At 39.2% G+C, this 26,660-nt stretch overlaps 1 protein-coding gene across 1 annotated transcript in view; it reads left to right on the forward strand.

Annotated features, from left to right (window-relative positions):
• csmd3b (CUB and Sushi multiple domains 3b) overlaps positions 1 to 26,660 on the forward strand; it is a 417,790-nt gene that overhangs the window by 355,701 nt on the left and 35,429 nt on the right. The window contains exons 39-55 of the mRNA XM_085395224.1: positions 1,476 to 1,580; positions 1,658 to 1,776; positions 2,256 to 2,325; positions 2,888 to 3,004; positions 3,209 to 3,418; positions 4,962 to 5,150; positions 5,877 to 6,054; positions 9,115 to 9,260; positions 13,205 to 13,285; positions 14,715 to 14,828; positions 14,956 to 15,144; positions 15,352 to 15,498; positions 17,725 to 17,913; positions 19,485 to 19,670; positions 19,838 to 20,032; positions 20,721 to 20,894; positions 24,164 to 24,337. Coding sequence (XP_085251350.1) covers positions 1,476 to 1,580; positions 1,658 to 1,776; positions 2,256 to 2,325; positions 2,888 to 3,004; positions 3,209 to 3,418; positions 4,962 to 5,150; positions 5,877 to 6,054; positions 9,115 to 9,260; positions 13,205 to 13,285; positions 14,715 to 14,828; positions 14,956 to 15,144; positions 15,352 to 15,498; positions 17,725 to 17,913; positions 19,485 to 19,670; positions 19,838 to 20,032; positions 20,721 to 20,894; positions 24,164 to 24,337 — 2,583 coding nt within the window. The remainder of the gene's footprint in view (positions 1 to 1,475; positions 1,581 to 1,657; positions 1,777 to 2,255; positions 2,326 to 2,887; positions 3,005 to 3,208; positions 3,419 to 4,961; positions 5,151 to 5,876; positions 6,055 to 9,114; positions 9,261 to 13,204; positions 13,286 to 14,714; positions 14,829 to 14,955; positions 15,145 to 15,351; positions 15,499 to 17,724; positions 17,914 to 19,484; positions 19,671 to 19,837; positions 20,033 to 20,720; positions 20,895 to 24,163; positions 24,338 to 26,660) is intronic.

Consider the following 26,660-nt stretch of genomic DNA (forward strand, 5'->3'; position numbering starts at 1 on the left):
ATAAGCAGAATACAACCAGTCAGCAGCTGAGTTGAGACTTCTGTAACAAACAGATAAATGGCATCTGAGTCAGACCACACAGGTTGCGCTCCACCAGATGACCTGTGCAATCACCTTGCAATCAGAAGTGGCCACCAAGTTTTGGATGCAACATTCTCAAACTCTGGGTGACGATTCTTTGAAGGAACCACTTGCAAGTGCAAAGAAATGCATTTTCAGTGCAATCCCTGGGCAAGTACCAGTTTTTCGTACCTGCAAGAAGGTTGCTGTCCTATTTTCACTCTAGTGTGACTAAGCCATAAAATGGAAATTCCCTACAATTTCCCAGCACCTCATGTCCAACCAAAATGTCTGTTCAGTTTGGATTTAACCTGTATTCCAGATTTACTTTTTCATATAATTCAGACCACTGCCCAAAGGAGAAGTCATAATCTCCTCAGGAAACCTATACTGCTTTTAGGGAAGCAAAGTCATCTGGGTACCTCCTAGTTGTATTAAATAATCTATGAGAGGACTTGACATCTTTATAGTAAGCTAGTTTAGAGATTATATGGAACACAATTAGAATAACATTATTCTATCTGGATTTCATGTAAAAATATAATTAATGAATAAATCTTTGTAGGGTTTTTTATTAGGGTTAATTACAACTCTTAATTAATACTGTCATCCATCCTCAAATAACTGCGATAGTTAAATCAATGCAGTTAATTATTTTGGCATCAATCAGGAATTATTATTATGGGGAAAAAGCACTTTTTATTTTCCGTCATGATAATGAATGATAATGTAAAAACAACAACAGGGGGGCTGCAGACTATTCAGCAATGTGCTAATTATTTTCCCTCACAACAGGCAACCAATAACATCTACTGACCCGTTTCACTGCTGATCTGTCTCTGTTTCTGGCACACCTGCCAGCGAGCACAACACAATGCAAATCGAGCCTTTTTTTATTCTGAAGTGGTGATTGCGAAATATAAATCCACAAGTAGCTTATATCAGGAAATGTTGTTACCACTGTTGCATCTTGAAGCATGCCAAGAAAAATAAATGGCATTTCTGCTAATAAGGAGACTGGAGTATGCTCATATTCCTTTGCATAAAAGATCATCTAATACGTTATTTTGAAGGGTCGTGATTATACTGACGTGCTGTGCCAGCTTTGCTTCAGTATTGCATCCCCATTTTCTTTTTTAACTTTGTACTCTCCCCTGCCACGCTAAGTAGGTCAAACCAACATTTGAAAAGTGGTTTAAAATAAAACAGATGTCTCAAATAAAAGTAATTCCCTTCTCCCTCCTTCGAGAGCACTTCACTAACAAAAAAAAGTAAAAATGTAGGTTTGGGAGGCCTTTGTTGTCTCCTTTGCTGTCAGATAACTAAGATGTGCTTTAAAGGCCTTAGTTGAAAAATGAGGAAAAAAATGTGATCATGGCCCTCTGTTCCTCTTCTCCTTTTCTCCCTGCTTTCAGGCACTACTATCCCCCCTCTCCTGAATAGTACATCTAACAACCTCTATCTCAGCTTCAGCTCTGATATTAGTGTCTCAGCTGCTGGATTTCACCTGGAATATACAGGTACATCTATATCTTTAAAGCATTTTTATCAGAGGCATGCAGTATTTCCAAATAATCATGTTATTTTTTCTTATTAGCTATTGGTCTGGAGTCATGTCCAGAACCTCAGACTCCAAACTATGGAATTAGACAAGGAGACAGGTTCATGGTGGGGGATGTTGTGCAATTTTCGTGCGAACAAGGATACTCTCTTCAGGTAAAAAATCCACACGTTGGTCCTTCTTTTCATATTAAGTGGCAGATGAACATAAATCACAAATACTGCTAGTTGTTTAATGCAAACTGATTTCCAGATATCTAGGTTTTTTAATGTAAAAGCATGTTCAGCTTTGCCACCATTCATTCTTTTTATCCACTGGCTGCATAAACCAAAAATTATTTAAAAGAGTCAAAAGGAAACCCCACTCTCAAGTGGTTTACACAGCTCTTGCTAAACATACAACTCTGATGTGGTTTGCATAACTCCTGAATAATGCATGTCTCTGGTGTGGTCTGCCCAATTTTTGTACAGTATTCTGTCAAGTTCTGCTTAATATACAGATCTGTACTATTAATGTAAATGCACAGTGATTAATGGAAAAAATGTAAAACAGCATGTTTAAATCAGTGCAGTCACTGGCAGGGATTTCTTTAGTCGTTTCTAAGAAAAGATTGTGGTTGCTTTTATCATTTTAGGGCAATGCCCATATAACCTGTATGCCCGGACCTGTTAGGAGATGGAACTATCCTGTACCGCTGTGTATCGGTAGGTGTTTCCTCAACATTACACCCATCCACACACACATACACATATGCATTCAAGCCTGGATGTGCTGGGAAACATGCAAAACTTCAGTGCTGCAGAAATGATGCAATCAGCCTCCACCGCCTTCACTGGCTCTCTGGGAAATAAGCTGTTTGATCAATTTACTCTCCTGTGATGAGCTGATTATTTGGTATTCTGTGCAGAATACTACTGACCCAAAGCTAAATCAGACCCTGCCATAAACATGCAGAGCGAACCAAAGCGTCAACATGCACAGAGGCAAAGTCTGCACAAACAAGCCCTGGACACATTTCAGCTCAAACAACGCTAACATGTTTAGCGTGTGCATTAATTAAAGTCAACTTTTTATTTAAACTTGCAAAATATCAGGTTATAGATATAAAATCTCGAGTCAGTAGCGGTGTCTTTTGAAAAGAGAAGCATGTTTGCTTCCTCCTGTGAGGTCAGCCTCCTGCTTTTGATGTGTTGCTTTCAACGCTGAAACACTCTTTTCCTTTTTTCCTTCTTTCTGTGTTATTTATGTGTGTGTTTGGGTGTATAGCCCATTGTGGTGGGTCTATGACAGATGTAAGTGGAGTGATTCTAAGTCCTGGTTACCCCGGCAACTACCCCAGTGGATTAGACTGCACATGGATGGTGAACTTACCTGTCGGCTTTGGTAAGAAACACTGTCAACTTTTGAGTAGAGTTTAAAACAAGTGTTTTCTTTGAGTTTGTGTGAGAATCTGTTTTCTCTGTCTGTAGCACTTCTTTCTTGTTTCTCTGTTTGCTTTTGGTTTTGGTGATGAGATAAAGTGCAAGTATTTTTCAAGAGACTTTATCCGTATAACGTCACGCGTCGTATTGCTTTTTTCTTTCCCAGGCATCCATCTCCAATTTTTGAACTTCTCCACTGAAGCAATCCACGATTACTTGGAGATCCGTAGCGGAACGCTGGAGACGGGCTCTGTCATTGACCGATTCAGCGGCCCAGTCATGCCCAAACCTCTGTTCAGCACCACCCACCAAACCAGCTTTTTTTTCCACAGTGACTATTCACAGAACAAACCCGGGTTCCACATCACGTATCAAGGTAAACGTTGCTTCTAAAAGCACCTCTCCGACATCTTGTTTACAGCGATCATTTCCTAAGAGAGACAACAAGAGCAGACCACGACTGTTGCCGACGTGGAAACAACTGTCTCACTGTGACTTGATTTCTCAGGAGCGATTACCGTAACAACGAATTCATCTACTGGGATAAAAATGTTTCTTGACTACAGAAGCAGCTTGCCAAAAAGATTACTGGGTGCATGCAGGTCCTCAATTTGGATTAATTTCAATGATGAGAGGAGTTTTATATTTATTCTGTCTGGCACTAAAATGGTTTGAGTAGTCTTATATTTATTATGACAAATCTTGTAGATAGCCTAAATATGTTTCGCCTAATTCCATTAATGTGAATATTACAGTGGCTGATGAATAATACCTTTTATCTCTTGACAGCAGCACTGCCACAGTGTTTTAAAACGGGGAAAATATGAATACCCTCAATTTCATTTTACCCATTACCATTATTTCTCCCAGTGTTTGTCTGTCTCAGTGACATGTTTTCCTTCCAAGCCCTGGCTATTGTAGCACCGGCTGCGGACAATTATGCAACAATTATGTTTTAACTTCAAGCTGGCGGATGTGATTTGAGAATATTTTGGCATCGTGTTAAAAACGAGAACTATCTTTTTTGATGCAGGATGGCCGCATCTTTCTTTTTTTTTCTGTGACAATTTTAAATTCTAGCTGAAGATTGCAGATTTTTTTAAGCAAGCCAGAGGAATACAGAGTTACAGTAGTCATTTTTTCTTTTAAATTAACTTTTCCTTTAATTACAAAGTAAAGATCATTTAGCATTTGTCTCCGCAAACAGCCTATGAAGCTCATCGGCGTGCAAAAATCACCCTCAGCTCTGAGCTTTATTCCCTCGTACTGACGCTCTTGGGTGGAAATAGTTTAACATGGAGAAAAGTAGTGCTCTCGCCAGTGTCGCTTCTCTCTCTCATTAACCAACCAGAATCAAGGAGAGGCGGGACTGATGGTATCGAAGCTGTCAATCATAACAGATGAGACGCTTACCTTGGCTGTCACTGACATGCCTGTTAATAATGACTTGACAGCAAAACAAGTCACAAAGATGATGAGTGTTTTTTAACTAACTTTTTGGACAAGCAGCTTTTAAATAGGATGATTAAGATTTTTTCCTTTTTTAAACACATTCAGGGTACTTTAGGATACTCAGATTACACTATTAACATGTAATCTGAAATGTATACAATTTACCAGCAACACTAACTGAGAGTAATTCTCCTTTGAGCTTCGTATGGTTGTATGGTTGGCTGTATCCTGTTCCACTTTTTTTGTGCTGAACGATGATTCATTATGCAGAGTTAGAAAGGATCGATTTGCTGTATATATTTATTTTGCTTGATTTTAGTTTTTTCAACCAACTGACTGTTCACAGTTGAAGCTGCAGTTCATACTGTGGCTCGTAGTCATGAGTTGCACATTACAGGACTAAATTAAAAAAACGTTTCTGCCTCGTTGATTTTTTTCTTGAATAATTTATGTTATTATCTCTGCAGCCTACCAGCTCCAGAGTTGCCCAGACCCTCGACCGTTTCGAAATGGCATCGTGATTGGCACAGATTTCAGTGTTGGGATGACGGTGTCGTTTGAGTGTCTGCCCGGATACTCTCTGATTGGAGAAGCCTCGCTCACATGTTTGCATGGAATTAGCAGGAACTGGAATCACCCATTACCACGATGTGAAGGTAAATTACGTGATTATTCTTATGCCTACTCATCTTTTTCTTTGATCAAAGGCGATTGATCATTTTAGCTGGATTTCAATTGAGTCTCCTGCATCTTTTTGTTGTCCTCTCATACAGGCTTACAGGGCACTTAATAATAATGTATCACCACATAATAAATCATAATGCACGGGTTTACAAATTCCAAAAGAAGTATGAAGAAGTTTCTCTATGAATTCTTTTTATAATAAATTCCTTAATTTGTTAGACATACATGTGCTTTCATCAACTTTCACTCTCAAAGATGCCTTTTTTGGAGGATATGTGGTGCTATCATAACAATATAGTCTCTTAATGATATAAACACAATATACATATATATAGGGACAGATATTATTACTGTTGTAAAGATTAATAATCTCACTCTCACTATAAATTATCTTACTCTTATTGTTTTGTTTACTCCACACATGAAAGAAATCGTTCTAATTTCAAGATGATAACATTTCATATTGAGCCATATTGTTCTAACATCAGCACAGCTGAGAGTCAGCTGAGCTGTGGGACAGAAATAAAAATGTAATGACAATTTATTAAAGGTGTTAAGGTGTTATCCAGTGGTCATTACATGAGTGATAGAGACATTTTCTTTCACAGCGATCCCGACAATTATTGAAGCTTCACAATGGCAGTTCTAATTTGCGGGTAATTTATTAAGGGCAATTCTGTTAATATTCTCACTTGCAGCACTCTGCGGTGGTAACATCACGTCATTAAACGGAACCATTTACTCTCCCGGCCATCCTGAGGAATACCCAAATTTCCAGGACTGTGTGTGGAGCGTTCGAGTTCCTCCTGGACACGGGATTTATATCAACTTTACTGTACTGAGCACAGAGCCCATATATGACTACATTACTGTCTGGTAGGTGCTATTTACTTTTTCAATTAGCACGTTTTATATTTGCTCTACTTCTTAACTGACAGTATTCATGCTCATTATGTGCTATTATTATAATGCTATCCCTTCTTCTCGCTGCCTCAAGTGAGTTTAAGTAAGAAATGTTTTATTTGACTGAATAACTATTTAATTTGTACCACATAACTTTCTGTTCACACACACTTTCTTTTCTCTCTCTCTAGCCGGATGCTACGCTCTTTAAAATCTTTTCAGAGCTAACCACTAATTGGCTAAATTCCTGCAAGGTTACTATGACTGCAGACACCATGTCATGCATATAAAGTCACTCTGATATAATTTTCTTCTTGTCACGGTTTACCCATTTTTGTTTTTAGCCATAGGTCTTTCTCTTCTTTGGCCTGTCCCTTACACTATCTTTAATGCTCGGCCAGCCTTATATGTTATATACAATACATCGTTCGCTTCCCAGCTAACCAACCTTGACTTCTCTCTTCATTATTCTTCTTGAGGAAAACAGCCATTGGCAACACTAGACATTTTGTCAATGCAGGTGCTTAAATGGTGCTTAGATACCACGCTACATAGATATCTGCAGGTACAAGGTGGTAGCAGAACCATAAATACGTTGCATCGTTTATTGCTACGGGTGCCATGATGCTGCCCCTTTCTCCAGAGTCCCTCCACCTACTCCTGTTTCCTATAAAAAGACAACAGGGTGCGATGTAGCCGCATAGGCATTTGAGGCAGGGCTGAGCAAAAAGAACACAACAGCAGGACAAGACGTGGTTTGCTGCTGATACATTTCCTTGCAAATCGTGTATTTTTAGACCAGCACAGAAGGACCGAATGTCTGGCTTGTTCTGTTGTTATCCTGTCTTTCTGTAAGCACTGCCAACCTTCCAGATGTCCAGGTCTGGCTGTTTCTTTAGCCACACGGAAACTGTAAAATTGTTCTAACAAGAAACTTTCTCTCCTCTTTAGAAAGTCTGAGAACTCTCAACTTTTTAGGTCAGCAGAAAATATAATGAAAATTAGATTTTAATTTAGCTCAGATTTAAATATAAAAGGTATTTTTCTCACAACATTCACCACCTGATATTCCAAGATGCCTTTATTGTCTGTAGAAGTCATGAAATTATAGATATGATTAGCTCCGCGCTTGCCATGCTGTCAAAACTGCTTTTACAGTTCCGTTTTTCCTCAGACTTGAGAAGAAGCCTCACAGGATTGCAACTCTGTCAACTGTTTCTCACTCCAATATCAAATCTAACTCATTAACCTAACTTTCTAGGAATAAATCAAGTTTTCAAGCTCAGTTGGTGATTTGATTTGGCTGTAAAATGTCAGAAAAGCAGGAATAAGACATTTAGGAATAGAAAAACAGCAGTTCCTTGACTGTAATGTTTAACTTGTTAGCAAAATTGCTGCAGCTTACTAATTCATTTGATCCATTGCTTCACTCCTCAGAGTGCTACAGGATGGTGTATAGCTCAGTTATATCAAGCAAATCTGTAATTTCACACTTATTGCTTTATGGTATTGTTTGGCTTCTACACAAACATGACATTGCAGACCTTCCTCTTTAGCAGCTATCCACTGAAAATAGCAGCTTGTTTTCTTCAGCAGTTGGTGTGTGACTTGTTTAGCTCTAGTTTTAGTCTATAGTTGTGCGATATCCAGCCTGTCTTTCCCACACCACGACACAGTTGAAGCATGTGCCGCCCACCCACAGCTGATTGTGTGAATTCCATGAATTGGTCGCACAGCGTGTTTCTGACCCTTTGGTCTGTCAGAAAAGTGGACGGACTGAAGCAAAGACGACACAAGAATGCGGTAAAAATTCCCGATCTTAGTCACGCAATCATGCTGGCTCCCCATAGAGAGCGCGGTGTCAGTGGTAGAGGTGTGATTTTCACAGCGGTCTCTTCAGTCCAGAGCCAGCCGACCTGACAGTCGCTTAGTCTGCTAATTGGTCTCAAACTGGGAGGCTTGCTACAGCGATCCACTGCAAAAGTTTCCATATATGTCACAGATGTTTCTATATATTGTGCAACCTTATCTTTAAAGCCTATTCTGTACTGAAAGTGTTGCGTTGACATACTAATAAATGTTAGCGAGCGAGTGCATCAGCTGTAATCAAGCAGTGGAAGGCAATAAGTGCAACTGCTCTGATGACTCTGAGCCACCCAATGCGAATCAGAGAAGGGGATGATTCTGTTCATAACCTGGCAGGTATAATTAGTCTCTTCCAAAAACACTTAACAGCAGGAAATAATCATTTAATTTAACTTCATGATTATGCTTTTTAATCACAGATAATGAGTCTGATATTGGTTAGTTCCAGTCTGACAGCTGGTGCTGTCATTAAAGGTGAAATATGTTCACTGAGAGCATGACCTGCCATTTGATGGATAACCTCCTGCCTGCCTTCTCGGGTAATTGTGTGACTTTTTGCGAATGCCAGGCCCATATTAGTGGGAACAGTGAAGCCAAGTCTACACCAGGACTAACATTTGTTATTCTTATGATCTGTCAACAGTTCAGTCAATATTTATGAACTCATCCCCAAGCAAGAACAAGAGAGCCATAGATTTGTGGGTTGTGGTGTTATCAAGAGCTGTTACTTTGTCAGAGAATTTGAATCTAAATTTCAGAGCACTTCTTATCTAAATGAGCTTTTTGACATTGTGGTTTGTATTGTTTTGAGAAGGAAGATGAGCCCATAGCCATGCACAATCGCTGTTGGAGCCAGCACTTTGTCACACAATGTCCATCTGCATTTGCAGTTAATGGAGCAGGTCTCATAAAAAATCGTCAAGTCTCTTCTGTCTTTGTTTCTAGCCTTGGAGCAACCATTTCCTGAACATAAATAGCCATCTAACTGTCACCGATGACTGCAATAACTTATTCAAATTATATCTTAGGTGGACGTTCAAGCCCATTGTTCTATAAAGAAAGATCAAGTCCACTCGTTTATGGGCCTTTATTCTCTCGCTGTCTTCTTGGTCACACAGGTTTTGTGTATGTTTTCTTTGTGTTTCATTCTGGGGTTTTTTACCACAGGGATGGTCCAGATCAGTCTTCTCCTCAGATTGGACAGTTCAGCGGAAACACAGCTTTGGAGTCCGTCTATTCAACGTCCAACATCATCCTCATCAAATTCCACTCGGACTTCTCTGGAGCCGGCTTTTTTGTCTTAAGTTATCATGGTAAGAAAGAGACCACATTATCACAGAGATAATGATAATATCAGCCTGCCGTAGAAGCATGTTACTTGATTGTCTGCGCAGTTACAGATGATGCTCTCATTAGCGCTTTTCTCTGTAGTTGTCTTTGTTGTCCTGAGGTATGGCAACAGTGTAGCGCAATCATTAGTTCTAGCTCCAATAGTTTTTTGTTGAACTGAACTCTCTTTAACTTCACAGTCAGATCTACTTCCTTTGACTCATTCTGACTCATTTGAAATTGATCTTCCTCTCTTTTCCACATCCTATCACAGTGATTAGTAATTAATATTCTTAATGTTATGAACCGAGTTGATAATAGCAACACTGTAGAAACATTCTCTTTGAAATGACTAAACTCGTCATTTTCAAGCTTTCGTCTTTCCGACTTTATCTTTGAGTGCGGACTACTGAGGAGTTTCACTATACCACTATCCCGCCCACTGTTACTACCCAGTTATTTTTAAATGATGCTTAAAAATGACTCCAAAAAAATGTTAATACAAAGTTTGTGATGTGTGATTCACTTTGGGGCGACACTGAAAAGCTTTTGAGGTCTCGGCTGCTCGAAGAAGAGATTATTAAACCAGTTGGTAACATTTCCAAATGTGTTAAAAAAAACACTTGGTAATGCTTTATGATAATTTTTTTTAGAATGATCTTACCATAAATAGACAATACAATCTGTATTTTTGTTTGTTTGTCCATGAAACAACCAACATTCGAGCACAGGTACATCTTTACGTATCTATAGATATTATGACATCATCATGTTGCTTGGCAAAATAACCCCTGCTGCTCATTATAAAAGTATACTATTTTAATTTTTCAACATTAACTTCTGTTTTTGCAAACAGTGAATATACTCATGTCTGAGTATGCGGTGATGGTGATGTTTATGTATGGCATCAATATTACATTATATAATTCTACACAATAACCAATGAAGTCATGTTTTATATCAAAAATGGAATGCTTGCTAAATAATTGTATAAAACTAATTAAGGAAATGGGATTTTAAGGCATAGTTGTGTGTGTGTGTGTGTGTGTGTGTATATATATATATATATATATATATATATATGTATATATATATGTATATATATATATATATATATATATATATATGTGTATATATATATATATATATATATGTATATGTATATATATATGTATATATGTATATATATATATATATATATATGTATATATATATATATATATATGTGTGTGTGATGCAGATATTAATAAATGCACCATTAACTAATAAATGTCTAATAAAGTAGTGCTAATCTTAATACAGGAATAAGATTGCTTAGTAGAGGTTTAATGTAGCCTAATAGGCTTGTTTGTTTGATGCTGTTTACTGTGGTTCTACTAAAGGTAGCACTGCAAGGGATGGAACTTTTTTAGCAACTGAAAAGCTCATTAATCTTGTTTTTGTTAAACTTCCAATTAAATGATGGTTTCCTGTGTTCTTAGACGCTGTCAGATTAAAAAGCACGTTGATAGCTTTATCTCTTTATCTCATACAGTAGAAAAAAAAACAAAGTAAGCAGCAAACCTGCAATTTACTCATAAAAATGTGTGTTGCATTGGTTCACAAAAATCAGCTATTGAGTGTTTGTCTTTTGCACCCTGTTAGTAGAAAGAAGTGTTTTCTATCTGTCTTACACCTTTTTAAAAAAAACAGTCATTTTCCCTTCACAGACTTTTGGAGTATTTGTCCTGGTCCTTAGCTGCTCTTTCTCCATTCCTGCACTGTCTGTGCCATTTAGGTTTTCATCTCACCTTAATCTGTGCTGTGGTCCTTTGGTGCCTCTGTATTTCTTTTTGTTTTCAAATACTGCTTATGGTGAAAACCACTCCATTCATCTAAAGATTCCTACACATAGCATACTGTACATTAAAGTACATAAGAAATCATCAAAATGTTTAGAAGCAGGGAAATGCAAAACTCTTTTTTTTATATTACATTTAATTATCATCTATTGTCTTTTTAAATTTCATTTAATGGGTGAATCTATATTTTTACTGACTAATGTTTCTGGTATGTGTCATTATGACACAAAAGTTAATTCCACAATGGTTTTACTTTAACTAAAAGATGACAGGCTTTTTTAAAGATGACAAAATAATGTTTAAAGAACCTCATGAGCTCTTGACAGCCGTCATAATGAATTGTCATCAAGCTGAAGATGATGCTATTTTTCAAAATAAAACCTAATATTTTGGAATAACAAGAACGTCACTACACTGTAAAGATGGCTGCTTGTTTTTTTTTTATGTCAGGATAGTTTTGGTTCCTGAAAAATTTGAAAGCTTCAAATGAGTCACTTTTTTGCACTCGTTTCATCCGTCACAACACAGTTTCTCATTGGTTCTCCCGCATTCTCTCTCACAGATGTACCCACGCCTCTTTATTTTCCCCCCCGAAGCCTGTTTCCTACTTCTCAAAAGTTTCTGTTCAGTGCTCTTTAGTGAAAATATGTCAAGTTGTTTTTGAACAGGCTTCCCTTTTTCAGACAGATGACACATTGTTAATGAATTTTTGTTGGCAGGTTTTAACTGTCAGTTGTCACACTCACACAGGAACAGCACCATCTGATGGATTCAAGTTTACTTTCAATTTCTGCTTTATTGGACGATGAACAGCAAAAAGTGACAGGGAAGATGGATAAAATGGAAAGGGGGTGACATGTATGGCAGTAGTAGTTAGCATTATTTGGTCGCGTCTCTTTTCGAGACAATATTAGAAGAAAACAAGAAAGACAGCGAGAATGAAAGAAAGATGAGAGCAGAGCAGCCTATTTGATCATCCGTACAGAACTTAAATTGTTGCATAATAATTACCAGAAGAATGGGAACCTTTCATGATTCGCTGCACTGACGTTTTCTTAAGCAGAAACTTGTCACTATAAAGTATTGTTCTTAAGTTTTCTTTTGAGTGTCCTTCAGTGACCTGTAAAGAAATTCAGAATGCCCTAGTTTGAATCTGAGACAGCTACTAAAGAGAAAATTTAGTTTGAAATGCCAAATAAGCGCCAAAAGAAGGATCAAGCCACCGTTTGAGGATATTCATCTACTTCAGCGCTCCCATCGTTGGCGGGATTACATACTTGTTATTCTTCATTTTCATCAGTCAACTCAGTGGAGTGGTTGAATTCAAAGGTGTGGAGCTTCCATACACAGACGAGGGCCACGCACGGGTGACTAGCATCATGAACACGAGGCTGAGAGAGCCAGTGTATGTGACACGCATGTGGAAGTAGCTATAAAAATGGTCTCAGAGCTAAGCGAAATCGATGACTGCTAACAGTGATCCTTTCATCGCGCGTAGAAGCACAGAGCTTGCTGCACACACAAACATAGACATGCACTTGCTCAAACATTTACACACATCCTGGCGCGCACTCATAGACCACAGGGCTTTGATATGCATTAGAGCATCAGAAGCTATTGGCAGGTCTCATTTTCATAGTCAATTTCATCTTGACTTACAGCCCTTAGCCCTCTCTCCTTCGCTCGCTTCTTGTCCTCCCTTTTTCCTGTCTGTGTCTGCCTCTATTCTCTAACTCGCTCTCTCTTTTCACTCTTTCTCTCTCTCTCTCTGTTAGCAAGTGATCTACAGTCATGCAGTAATATTGATTACAGCCTTCAGCTCAGTGACTGTGAAGTTAATTCCTCTTTATGATTCAAGACAGTGCTGTGTCTGTGTAGCTGATCTGTTCTTGATTCCATACTTTGCCCACCATTTGAACTTAAAAAGTTCAGTTAAACCGATGCGACCAAGATTGAATGTCACACTATTCTGTCCTTTCATTGCACTTGGAAAAAAAATTACATTTAAATTTTAACACGGGATCCTTGAACACATTTTTTATACATTGTTCCTTTTTCTGTCTCCTCTCCGTTTCTGTATCTCCCAGCCTACCAATTAAGGGTTTGCCAGCCTCCTCCAGAAGTTCCCAGTGCTGACATGCTGATGGAGGATGGCGAGCTTGAGATAGGTGAGCTGTCTGTCTGCCTGCCATTGCTCACAGATGTGTCACTTTGATGGATAAAAAGGACACGATAACACGAATGAAGACTTAAATCAAGGATGATTGGTGTTATATTGTGTATATATATTCTGTAATTCATTTTTTATTGGTTTAAGACACGCACTAATCCAATCATATATACTCACTGGCCTCTTCATTAGGTACACCTGTTCAGTTGTGCATTAAGACAAATATCTAATTTGCCAGTCACATAACTGGCAATAACTGAATGCATTTAGGCATTGAGGCATTAGGACAAGCTGCTGGACTTTAAACTAAGCATCAGGATGGCAGATTTTCCAATACAATCATATGTAGGGTCTAGAGAAAATATCCAGTGAGGAGCGGTTTGCTTCGTGACAAGGCTTTGGTGATGCCAGAGGTCAGTGAAGAAGGATGGCCAGACTGCTTCAAATTGATAAGAAAACAACACTAACTCAAATAACTGCTCTTTACTACCAAGGTATCCACAAGAGCATGTCACACAACACATTAAACCTTGAAGCAGATGGGATACAACAGTAAAAGATGATACCAGGTGCCACTTTTGACAGCTAGGAACAGCAAACTGAGGCTACAGTTCACACAAGCTCACTCAAATTGTACAATAGTAGATTGGAAAAATGTCATCTGATGTTTTTGCTGCAATATTCAGAATAGGGTAAAAAATTTGACATAAACAAAATAAAAACATGGATCTACCCTGCCTTCATTCAGTGATTTAAGCTGGTGCTGGTGTTGTAATGCTGTTGGTGATGGTTTCTTGGATCACAAATCTCACAATGGGTTCACTGTACTCAAATGGCCTCCACAGTCATCAGAACTCTATCCCGTAGAGCCCATTTGGAATGTGCTGGAACAACAATGGAGGCCCAACTGACAAATCTGCAGCAACAGTTTGATGCTATCATGTCAGTGTGGAGCAAACTCTTCGGGGGGATGTTTCCAGCACCTTGTTGAGTCTATACCACAAAGAGTTAAGAAGGTTCTGAAGACAAAACAAGGTCACATTCAGTAATAACATATTATAACCAATAAAGTGGAGCATGGGTGTACTGTGTATACAAATAAAAGTCCTGTACTGAAGATGTGGCTCGAGTAAAAATTGCTCCTGGCATGTGATAATATTTCATGTTTTTATTGCCAATCATCAAGCTGAAGTTTGTATGAGTTAAATTTGTAGCAATTTATAACAATTCATCATCTCAACAAGTTGATAAGATGCTTTCTATTGAAACGTTTAATTCTAAAGTCATTAGAGTACATAGGCTGTAATGTAAAGACTTTCTTGGAAATGTGTTGAAATCAAGCACTCAAATGTACTTAGAGTTTACCACTCTAAGCTATGCTAGCACCAGCTCTGTTTTCTATAGACACACTGATTTTGTGTCTCCAGGCGACATCATCAGGTACAGATGTCATCCTGGATTTTCATTGGTTGGCAGTGAGATTCTTACCTGTCGCTTAGGAGAGAGGCTGCAGATGGATTCACCACCCCCAACATGCCAAGGTCAGTGGATGCCAGTACAAAACCAGTTTAAGTTACTATTTTCAGCTTGACACCGTCAAAAAAACCCATCAAGCTGTGTAGTCATTCAATATAACAATTGGCTTTGCTATTTATTTTTTACTTACAGTTCAGTGCCCTGCACATGATGTGCGATACGACTCCTCAGGTGTCATCTTAAGCCCTGGCTGGCCAGAAAGCTACCCTAACCTCCAAATGTGTTCGTGGAGTGTTACAGTGGAGAAAGGATACAATGTCACAATAACCTTTGAAAGTTTTCACACCGAGAGAGAGTTTGACGTGTTGGAGATTTTTGATGGTAAAAAACACAAAAAGGAACGCAGATTTCAACATCAGAGAGCCACACATCACACTCATAGACACATTTTTGAAAGAATGCACACCGCTGTATTATACCAAATGTCACTGTATTCTCATGTCTCATTCCTTCTATTATTGCTGTCTTTCTTTCCCTGTCTCTCTCTCCATTATTCCATCTCTTTCACTTTATCTTAATCCCTGTCAGGTCCCACATCCAACAGCCCCACCTTGGCGACACTTAGTGGTGACCTGCCAACACCCTTTAACCTCACAACCTCTGGACACCAGTTCCTAGTCCGCTGGTCTTCAGACCATGGCACAAACAAGAAAGGCTTCAAAATTCGCTATGTTGGTGAGTACCAAAGTATGTATCCCAACTTTATTTTACTACTACTTTTAATATAATGCATGAAAATAAGGACAACAGCAGACAGAGGCAGACAGAAGGAGCTGTTTGTACCATTTAATTTGCACAATAAATATTTAAAGATGTGAAAGTTTGAGAGCTTATGGGAAGAAAGTTCGTGAAAAAAAAATATCACAATATCTCGCTGTACCTTATTTCTCTATCTTTAACATATGTTTCTAGCAAACTTCTGTCTGCCTCCTAAAGCACTTTACTGAAATGCGTTATAGGTTAGTTCTTAAGTTTTATCTGTGTGAAGACATCTTGATGAGCACAGATGCTGTTTTACAGCAAGCTTTGCATTTAGGCAATCTCGCACCTGGGCCTGCTGAGTAGCTTTAGATTGTTGGGTAATGAGGCTTGAGTGCCTTATTCAAGGACATTTTTGACAGTTAAAGGGGAGGAGACAATTTTACCAGTTTAGTTTGCTTATTCACTCCATATACTCTAGCCAGGAGGTTGTTTCTTTAACCTTTGAAACACCACTGCACTGTATGATGAATTATGCGCAGAAAAATAACAGGAAAAAAAAGCTAAACGCGCTCACACTCGGTAACCTTCTTTGGTGGCGGTGATTAATGTGAGCATCTGCAAGAAATGTTAAACATATGCTGTAAGCCTACTAATACCGGGGTTCAACATCGGCTATGTTTTTAACTTGGAAAATCAAGCCAGTGCATGACGGTGAGTGTACTTCCTCCTTTGAGAAAACATAATGTGATGAAATTTTAATTACAATGAGAAAATTTAGTCCTCTTGTCAGGTAGTAAAGTAAAATTTTCTCAACATATTATTGTCATTATAAAAAACATCCATGTGAGATTAAAATCAGCAGTTTAATGCCATCAATCTTAAAACTAGCACAGGGGAAGAACCATCTGATGAGATATTGTCAACTGGCTGCTTTGCTATATGCTGATTAAACTTTCAGTGCTTTTAGAAATAAACTGTGTCAGACATGCTTACTTAGAAATCACTGTACAAAACTGTACAAAACTTCCCTGGCACTGATTCTACCCCAAGAAAAAAGGGGTGAACAAAAAACCCTCACAACTCTTAAGTGGTCTCAGACTATTTTGGTTCAAAACCCAACCACACAGATACTGGGGCAGTAGCATACTAGAGGGACAAAACAGGCTTATCACTAATACATAAGACAAGTTAAGATGTTGTTGTGGGGTTCTTGCCCAGTTTGGAGAATTACAGACCATGCACTGTGGACCAAGGTCTGGGTAATATTGATATAATAAGACCAAGAATAGTGTGTGTGTGTGTGTGTGTGTGTGTGTGTGTGTGTGTGTGTGTGTGTGTGTGTGTGTATATATATATATATATATATATATAAAAAGATGTGTGAATCATATAAAGATACTTACTGAAAGTGGAGGTGGGAATGAGCCTAATAGGTCCACTTAAAATTGACAGGTTTTTGGCAGTTGCAGCACGAGTCCCTCCAGATGCCATTATTGTCTGTCGTAGAGGATTAATGTTTCCCTTTATTAAGAATATTTAATAAAGCTACCTATAGCAATCAATGACTTTGCGGGCGGTGTGTCCAGTAATGTCTCATGTCCGTTGTAACTGCACTCGCTGGTTGTTCAGTGAGAGGGCTCTGCCAAGAGCGACTATGTGTAATTATAATTGACATTCATATAGTTGTCACATGGCTCCTAATTGGGTGAAAAACTTTCTTTTAAGATCGCCTGGAAAGGTATGAGACCTGTTAGGAACATGACCATCAATATCTTTAATTAGACTCCTTTCTCTAATTCATGGCTCATTGAGGAAAAGCATCGAGCTCTTCAAATCACAAAGCACGTCTTGTACATGATCATTTTGGAAAAATCAAAGTCCATTAGTCTTCTTTTGCTCGACATCCTGTTGTATTATAAATAAGTAGTGACTCACATTAATACAAGTTTCAGGAAATTATCTCAACCTTTGTAATTTCATAATAGCAGACATGTGAGAATCTCTGCTAGTGAATCTATTATTACTGCTAACCTTTATAATGGTGCATACCTGCATGCAGATATAGTGCAGCACTATCTACTGAATGAGCTTTACCTCTTTTGTGTTTATTGTGCAAGTTTCTTTGTTGATGACAGTAACCCTCCCGGTCTGTAGCAATTTCAAATCCTTGTTTTTCAAATGTGCTTTTTTCCACTGCAGCTCTGTACTGCTCCACCCCAGACTCCCCGCTCCACGGCTCCATCTCCTCACAGAGCGGCGGTCACGTTAACAGCGTGGTGAGGTGGGCTTGCGACCGTGGATACCGTCTCATAGGCAACGCCACAGCAACCTGCCGCCGCACATCACTTGGCTACCATGCGTGGGATTCTCCTGTACCTGCGTGCCAAGGTGTGTTTGTCTCTGTGAGGAAAGTGCGCAGAAATGATACAACTGTGCTGAAGAATTTAGTATCTGGAATAAAAGCATTAGTAAATTCCATTGAATGAAATGAAATGGATACTCAAAAATAATGCAAAAATCCTGAAATAGACTATTTGTTTTGACTCTGATCCATACTAGAGATGGACCGTTCCGATATTACGTATCGGTATCGATCTGATACTGACGTAAATTACTGGATCGGATATCGGAGAGAAATAAAAAATGTAATTCGATCCATTAAATATCAAAAAAGCACCTCACAAAACTTACGACACGGCGTAACTCGGCTCATAACCGTAGCACGTTGGAGCAGTGTGCTCACGTGATAGAACAGAGAAGTAAAGCAAGTGTAAAAGTTCATCTCTGAATGTTTGTAAAGCATTTCCATATTAAGGTTAACAACCGATATATGGAGCGAGTGCCTCTTCTCTCTCCCTCCCTCTCCTGTTGCTACTTCAATCGTGAAACTGATCAATGATCAGCTGATCGGCTTTTCTGTCGGGAATCCATCTCTTTTCTTTGTTTTTGGTCCACTTTGCACCAGAAAGAGGAAACCAGCGGCTGAACAGCAGCAGCACGTTTAAGCTTGATAAGCTGTTGTTAGAATTTATTTAATATTACTTTCTACTCGAGGATCTTTTTCTACGTAGCTGACAGCTGGTAACTGTGCAGGGGCGGATCTAGCATAGTTTAGCCAGGGGGGCCGATAGGGCATTAACAGGAAAAAGGGGGCACAAAGACATACTTTTCTTTCTTATTCTTATTTTAAAATGTCTAGCTTTTAATAAATAATTATCTGAATCTTACACCCAGTTTTAATCTTGTGTAAAATATATAGAAGTCCATTACTGTATATAGTAACTGTTAAGTCTAATATACCCTAGTAAGCTATAGTACCTTTTCCTTTGGGAAGATACCATCTGTGCAGTCTGCAATTCTGTAGAAGAAAGATGTTGAATCTATTTAATTATTCTTGAAAAATAATTTATTTCTGTGCATTTTTTTTCACACTGCATCAAATTAAAGTTGATTATGTCAATTAAGCATCATGAGGTGGGTGTTGGTTCCCTATTTATTTTTTTTGCTGGGAGTTTGCAACCCTATTTGTTAGGTTGCTTAATATTTCTGCTACTCTTTAAAATACCAGAATAGGGGGGATGGAGTAGGTTTAAGTTTATTAGATTGATCAGTATTGCTGAACTATGAAATATTTTTTGTATTTTTTACATACAGGTATAACAGAATAGCTTTAGTGTTGTTGTTTATTTAAAGCCACGATATGGAAAGTTCTGCAAGATGGATGTTTGGTGAAAATTAATTAGATTATTATTTTTTATTTTTACTTTAATAACTTAATAAAAGTACATCTTGGAGCTGATTTACAGATATACAAAACATTTGCTGGTTTTTGATTCCGAATAAACATTTCAAAGGTAGACATCAAACCTGCCTATATGACAGGCATAACTGTGCATTTGAGTTTTTCTGTGCCTGTGTGCTTGTTGTCATCTTACAAGTGTACATCCATCCTCCCTTAGCTGTCTCATGCGGGGTACCCAAGGCTCCTATAAACGGCGGCGTTTTAACATCTGACTACTCCGTCGGAACAAGAGTTTCCTATTTTTGTAACGATGGGTACAGACTCTCCAGTAAAGAACTGACGTCAGCCATCTGTCAGCCTGATGGAACATGGAGCAACCACAACAAGATGCCGCGATGTTCTGGTTAGTAACACCCACGTACCGGCAGAATATCAACAAAATGAATGCCAAATCTGAGTATCATCGCAAATGTAAGCATATATGAGTATAGCAAACCGACAGAAAATATGTGTTCTTCATTCAGATTTCATGATGGTTTATTTTCCTCTTCATACTGTCTGACTCTGCAGTGGTAGTATGTCCCAGCATCGGGTCGTTCTCTCTAGAGCATGGCCGCTGGAGGATTGTCAATGGGTCACACTACGAATACAAGACACGTATTGTGTTCACCTGTGATCCGGGATACTACAGGCTAGGCCCCGCCCACATCGAGTGCTTATCCAACGGAGTTTGGAGCTGGAGGAATGAAAGGCCGCACTGTCAGGGTAAGCGACAAAGATAATCAAGGAGGGAAGAAATTTCACAAACTGACCTGTAGCAATGGGTCTGAAAACACCTGAATTCAAACAAGAAGAGGTATAATAATAATAATAATAATGGATTGGATTTATATAGCGCTTTTCAAGGCACCCAAAGCGCTTTACAATACCACTATTCATTCACTCACATTCATACTTGTTTTGACGATTTTGTTCAAAATTTCTGCCAAGAACAGAGCCGTTTTACAAAGTTTAAATGGATTTAAAATATATTTTAATGTCTTATTTCTACTAATGTGACGACGGTTATTTACAAAGAAAACTTGTATGCTTTGAATTTGTTATCTAACTCAGAAGAGTCACAGTGACATTTCTAAACTGAATATGATCTATTATTTCTTCTGTGGGGATTCTGTGACATTTTGAGTCAATGTCATTTTCCTTTAAAGAATTCTGTGACATTCTGAGATTTGCTATTATTTTCCTTGCCAGGCCTTTCGATGTGTGAGGACGAAAAGGAAAAAAAAAAGAGAGAAAAACACTATTGGCACCAAATTTACCTGATAAACAGCTTGCCAGCATTGGTAGCATTTCTCACTGAAGCCAATGAGCTCTAGCAGCTACACAAATTAACTTGGTGCTAAACTGGTGCACAACTGCTTTTAAATTGCTTGTGCCTGACCGTGTGTTTCAGTTATCTCCTGCGGTGAGCTGCCATCCCCACCCAATGGAAAGAAGATTGGTACTCAGACAACATTCGGTGCTACAGCCATTTTTACCTGCGATGCTGGCTTCATGCTGGTGGGGTCAGCTGTCAGAGAGTGCCTGTCATCTGGGCTTTGGAGTGGAACTGAAACACGATGTTTAGGTATGTACCAACAGCTCCAGGAGTGTGCTGAAAGATATACTATAATATAAATTATAGTACAGGGTGGGCCATTTATATGGATACACCGTAATAACATGGGAATGGTTGGTGATATTAAAGTCCTGTTTGTGGCACATTAGCATATGTGAGGGGGCAAACTCCTCAAGATGGGTGGTGACCGTGGTGGCCATTTAGAAGTCGGCCATCTTGGATACAACTTTTGTTTTTCCAATAGGAAGAGGGCCATGTGACACATCAAACTTATTGGTAATGTCACAAGAAAAACGATGGTATGCTTGGTTTCAACGTGACTTTATTCTTTCATGAGTTATTTACAAGTTTCTGACCACTTATAAAATGTGTTCAATGTCCTGCCCATTGTGTTGGATTGTCAATGCAACCCTCTTCTCCCACTCTTCACACACTGATAGCAACACCGCAGGAGAAATGCCAGCAGAGGCATCCAGTATCCGTAGTTTCAGGTGCTGCACAAAAACTCAGGGAGCGTGCCAGCTTCAGTGCATAAAGAGGGAAACACATCATCATGTAGCAATTTCAAATATCCAGTGGCCTTGAGGTTTCCATTGATGAAGAATGGACCCACTATGGTTGTACCCCATATACCACACCAAACCATCACTTTTGTTGTTCCAACAGTCTTGGAGGGATCCATCCAATGCGGGTTAGTGTCAGACCAATAGCGGTGGTTTTGTTTGTTAACTTCACCATTCACATAAAAGTTTGCCTCATCACTGAACAAAATCTTCTGCGTGAACTGAGGGTCCTGTTCCAATTTTTGTTTTGCCCATTCTGCAAATTCTGTGTGCCAATCTGGGTCATCCTCGTTGAAATGCTGCAGTAGCTGGAGCTTGTAAGGGTGCCATTTGTGAGTAGCTAATATCCGCCGAAGGGATGTTCGACTAATGCCACTCTCCAGTGAAATGCGGCGAGTGGCTACGCTGTGGGCTCTTGCTGAATGAAGCTAGGATAGCCACTGATGGTTCTTCATTAGTGACAGTTTCCTTGCGTCCACATTTTGGCAAATCCAACACTGAACCAGTTTCACAAAACTTAGCAAGCAGTTTGCTAACTGTAGCATGGGAGATGGGTGGTCTCGTAGGGTGTCTTGCATTGAAATCTGCTGCAATGACCCGGTTACTGCGTTCACCAGATATCAACACAATTTCGATCCGCTTCTCACGTGTTAACCTCTTCGACATGTCAATGGCTGTGAATAAAGAGAAACTTGTAAATAACTCATGAAAGAATAAAGTCACGTTGAAACCAAGCACACCATTGTTTTTTTTGTGACATTACCAATAAGTTTGATGTGTCACATGGCCCTCTTCCTATTGGAAAAACAAAAGTTGTATCCAAGATGGCCGACTTCTAAATGGCCACCATGGTCACCACCCATCTTGAGGAGTTTGCCCCTCACATATCTAATGTGCCACAAACAGGACTTTAGTATCACCAACCATTCCCATGTTATTACAGTGTATTCATATAAATGGCCCACCCTGTATATCTAGACACTAATATTCAGCCTTGGGCTTACAGAATACACTACATACATACTCGCACACACAATGAAACACCTCCAGTAGAGACGGAGCTGCAAAGATGTGATTTTTCAAGTCAATCTAATGAGAGCAGGTATCGACTGTAGGTATGTGCCTTCCTCCTCATGTGTGGCTGCACAGCTGCTTCTCTCTGACCTGGTCCACCACACAGGCAAAACTATCAGGAGCAAGCTGCTGCTGTGCACTCACTATAAATTCATTTTGAATTTTCTCTTTTTATATAATCCAGAGAAAAAAAGCCAACCCCGCAGCTTTCTTCTGTCAGCGTGCCAGCCAGAGGTAACAGATGTTACCACACGATGTTGTCACTTCTTCGTGAAACCTCAGTAGAGGCAGCGCTTCCCAGAATACTTCACAGGCTGAGGGGGGATATGAGATGCAATTTATAAAGGAATGGTTCAATGAAACTTAACCTAAACTGATGAGGAGGCATGATTCTGTCAAGAAATAAATAAACCAAGTCCTGAAAAGTGCTATAAACAGCATTTTCCTTCAATGACTTTTCTTATTAGCCTTGATTTGCCTTCACTGTGCATATTTTGCAAATTAAAAATGCACAACTGTAGTTATTTATGCCATTTTTAGTAGTTAAGGCTAAAAAGCAAAAAATGTGAACTTTATTTCCTTCCCATAATCCCCCCCCCCCCCCCCCCCCCCCCCCCCCCCACACACACACACACACACACACACCAAAAAACCCACATTTAAGCTGCTTTCTTTTTTAGGTGTGTTGTTGTGTGATACATTACTTGAAATGAAATGATTTCTGTCTGCTCTAACTTTGTAATTTTGTTTGTAAATTTAAACTGATTTCCTATTTGCCAACACACAGTTTTCAGCAACATAGTCAGGAAAGTAAAACGTGTAACCCGCTTGAATAGTGCCCTTTAACCTCTGTAATCTACACCTCAAACAGAATTTGAAATGGCAAGTTATTATCAGGCAGCCCGTTCATTTCTCCTCTGTTCCACTTCCCTGGCTGTGTTTAAATCGTTGGCATTTGCTGACACCAGGGACACGGTGCAGGTTTTATCTACTGTAAAGAACAAAATCAATACTCAATTCAAAATCCCTGAGAGCAGAAAATACACATTCTCTTTTAACTTTGTGGAACGCCTTTTAAAGCATTTTGGGGTAGCTCCGTGCATCAATCAGACCTCCGTGAATGAATCTGATCAAGGAGAAAAGAGGGCCCCACACGTCGCTTGTTAAGTTTTTACCAAGTTTGATTGTTTAAAAGCACAAAGATGCCTTCATTTGAACACTGAAAGTGTTAGAAAGGGCAGTAATACAGTTGTGAAAATGTTGAAGTGGGAACAGAGCAGCTGAGCCTTGATCATAGCGCAGAAACTGATCCAATTTGCTGTGTTTGCTTAGAATCACACAATGAAACTGATTCGGTGTGCAAGCCCTTAAGCCAAGCTGTTATATAACCCCAAGAGACATTTTATGGATGAAATAAAACGGGTATATTAAATTTTTAACTATCTGAATATCTGCCGAACAGCCACCCACTATAGCACCTGCTCACAACAACAATAAGTAAATACAATGCAATAAAAGACAAAAGACACATTTGTGGAAATGTTGACAACCAGGAATCAAATTTTAGATACTAAAAGTGCAAATGAATGAAGTTGTTTTAGTGTGTGCAGTCTGACCCCTTCCACAATCTCTCTCTTGCAGCTGGTCACTGTGGAATCCCAGAAGGCATTGTGAACGGCCAGGTTATCGGGGAAAACTTTGGTTACCGTGATACGGTCGTTTATCAGTGTCTCCCTGGGTTCCGACTAATAGGCTCATCAGTCCGTATCTGTCTCCAAGACAACCAGTGGTCTGGACAGCTACCCATCTGCATACGTAAGAAAACACATGAGCTCACCTCTGAAAAAGATTCTGACACGTATTTGTCACACAATACACCACGGTAACCACTAACGTCTATAGTGGTTACCGTGGTTATTACTTTAACTCCTTATAAAAACCTTTTTTTTTAGCACCGAGGCATGATCAGGAAAATTATGACGAATTTGGCTGTTTGCTACTACAGATAACAAAAAAAAATGAAGTCAAATAGAGGCAATTTGGAGGAAGGGTTTGATAAAGAGCTCAGCAGTTCATTTAAATTTTGGATGTTTTGCTTGCCTATGGAGTTGAAGAATCAATATCATACATCTTAGAAATCACTTTGGAGGCATACCAATGAAAAAGGCCTCATGTTTGACAAATTAAGATCTTCTATGTGAGACAACATTTGTAAGGTGTTGCAGTAGAACGCCAAAGAAAAACATGCAAATTGTCTTGGTAAATGTGATGAATGATCTATCTGTTTCTAGATTATGATTGATATTTTTCTTGGGTCATCAGTGCAACTGCTGAATTTTGATGTCATACCTTAGCGATTCTGTGAAACTGACTGGAAAAGACTGGTTTTAAGAAGTCAGGCAAGGTAGTCCAAAAGGGAAGCAAACACGGGATTTTTATGGGGATGTGTCCCATGTGAAAGTAAAAACTACTGATGACATAATTTTATATCATGATGATCTCCTTTTCATTATTATAATTGTACCTACTGTACCCTGGAGAGGTTTCCAGTCCAGACAACCATTTGCACTCAGATTCACACCTATCTTAACCCCACTGCTTGTACCTACGCAGACATTGGGAGAACATGCATTTCTGCACAGAAAGACCCTGACCACATGGTGTATTCAGACTCAGGACTCTCTTGTTGTGAGGCAACAGTGCTAACAGCCGGATCACCATGTGGAATTTTATACTCAGACAACCCAATTTTGGATTTTTGTCATACAGATCTTATAAGAATTAGATATGAAACATAAACTTACTTACATACACTTCACTGTTTGGGGGTAATGTCAGTACTCCTGGTTAAAAACACCCAAAATGAACAAAATTCTCCATCTGTTTAAAATTTTTTCAGAAAGCACTGAAGGCAAACATATCTCATCATCATAGTTTTTCAGTGTTATTCTTCTGAGCTGCAAACTTATGACAGCATAAAAGGGAAGCTGAAGAGTTGCAGTTAACCTGAAGTATTAGTTAACATTAGTTATGATGATGTGGAAGCAATCCCAATACGGCGAAATCCAGATCACCAAGTAAATCATTCAAATTTTAAGTAAGTGGAATTTGGTCGAATCAGACTTTTCCTTTTTTGAAATATAGTTTGAGATCTTTTTCTTTGTTTTCAGATGAAACACAATTACCTCAAATTTAAGCTCTTTAAATTTGCCCTTAAAGCAGCAGAGCAGACATGTAGCGACATGGCTACGTATGGCTATATGGTTTTCAGCATTAAGTGAAGCCTTAATGCTGAAAACAACTGTAGGTTTTGTTCAGTGGGAAAGATGAAGAAGAACATTATGCACAGGATTAAACTCACTTTTGTCCCAACTATCAGAGAGAGTCTTTTTCTATAAAGCTTCAGATCCTAAAAAAAGATAAAAGGAACATTTTTTAATCAGCATATAGAATGAAGTCAGTAAAACTTCAGGGATATTGATCTGGTCAGTTAAGTAGCAGAGGGGCTTGTTAACAATGAGACAACCCCCAAAACAGGAATAGTTTTACAGGTGGAGGCCACTGAATGGTGTGGATGTCGCTGACCAAACAGTCAGAAACAGACTTCATAAGGGTGGTCTGAGAGAACGATGTCCTCTAGTGGGCCCTGTGCTCAAGGCCCGGCACCATGGAGCCCAGTTAGCAGTTACCCCTGGCACGTTGTGCTTTTCACAGATGAGAGCAGGTTCACCCTGAGCATATATGACAGACATGAAAGGGTGTGGAAAAGCCCTCGAGAACATTATGCTATTTGGTTGTGGGTCAGTTATGGGGAGGCATGTCTATGAAAGGATGCACAGACCTTTATCTTTCCTGACTGCCAGGTATCGGGTATAAGTGTCGGGATGAAATCCTTAGACACACTGTGCTGGTGGAGTGCGTCTCAGGCTCCTCCTGGTGCAGGACAATGCATGTCCTCTTGAACTATGTGAACAGTTCCTGGAGGATGTTTGCCTTACTTAAATTCAACACAACATCTCTGGGACATTATGTTTCAGTCCATCCGAAGGTGCCAGGTTGTACCTCAGACTGTCCAGGAGCTCAGTGGTGCCCCGCTGCTGATGTCGGGGGAAATCCCCCAGGACACCTTCCATCATCT

Source organism: Rhamphochromis longiceps, linkage group LG22 (assembly GCF_057381845.1).
Source record: "Rhamphochromis longiceps isolate RC_006_pf linkage group LG22, R_longiceps_female_GT1.1, whole genome shotgun sequence".
Taxonomy (NCBI): Eukaryota; Metazoa; Chordata; class Actinopteri; order Cichliformes; family Cichlidae; genus Rhamphochromis; species Rhamphochromis longiceps.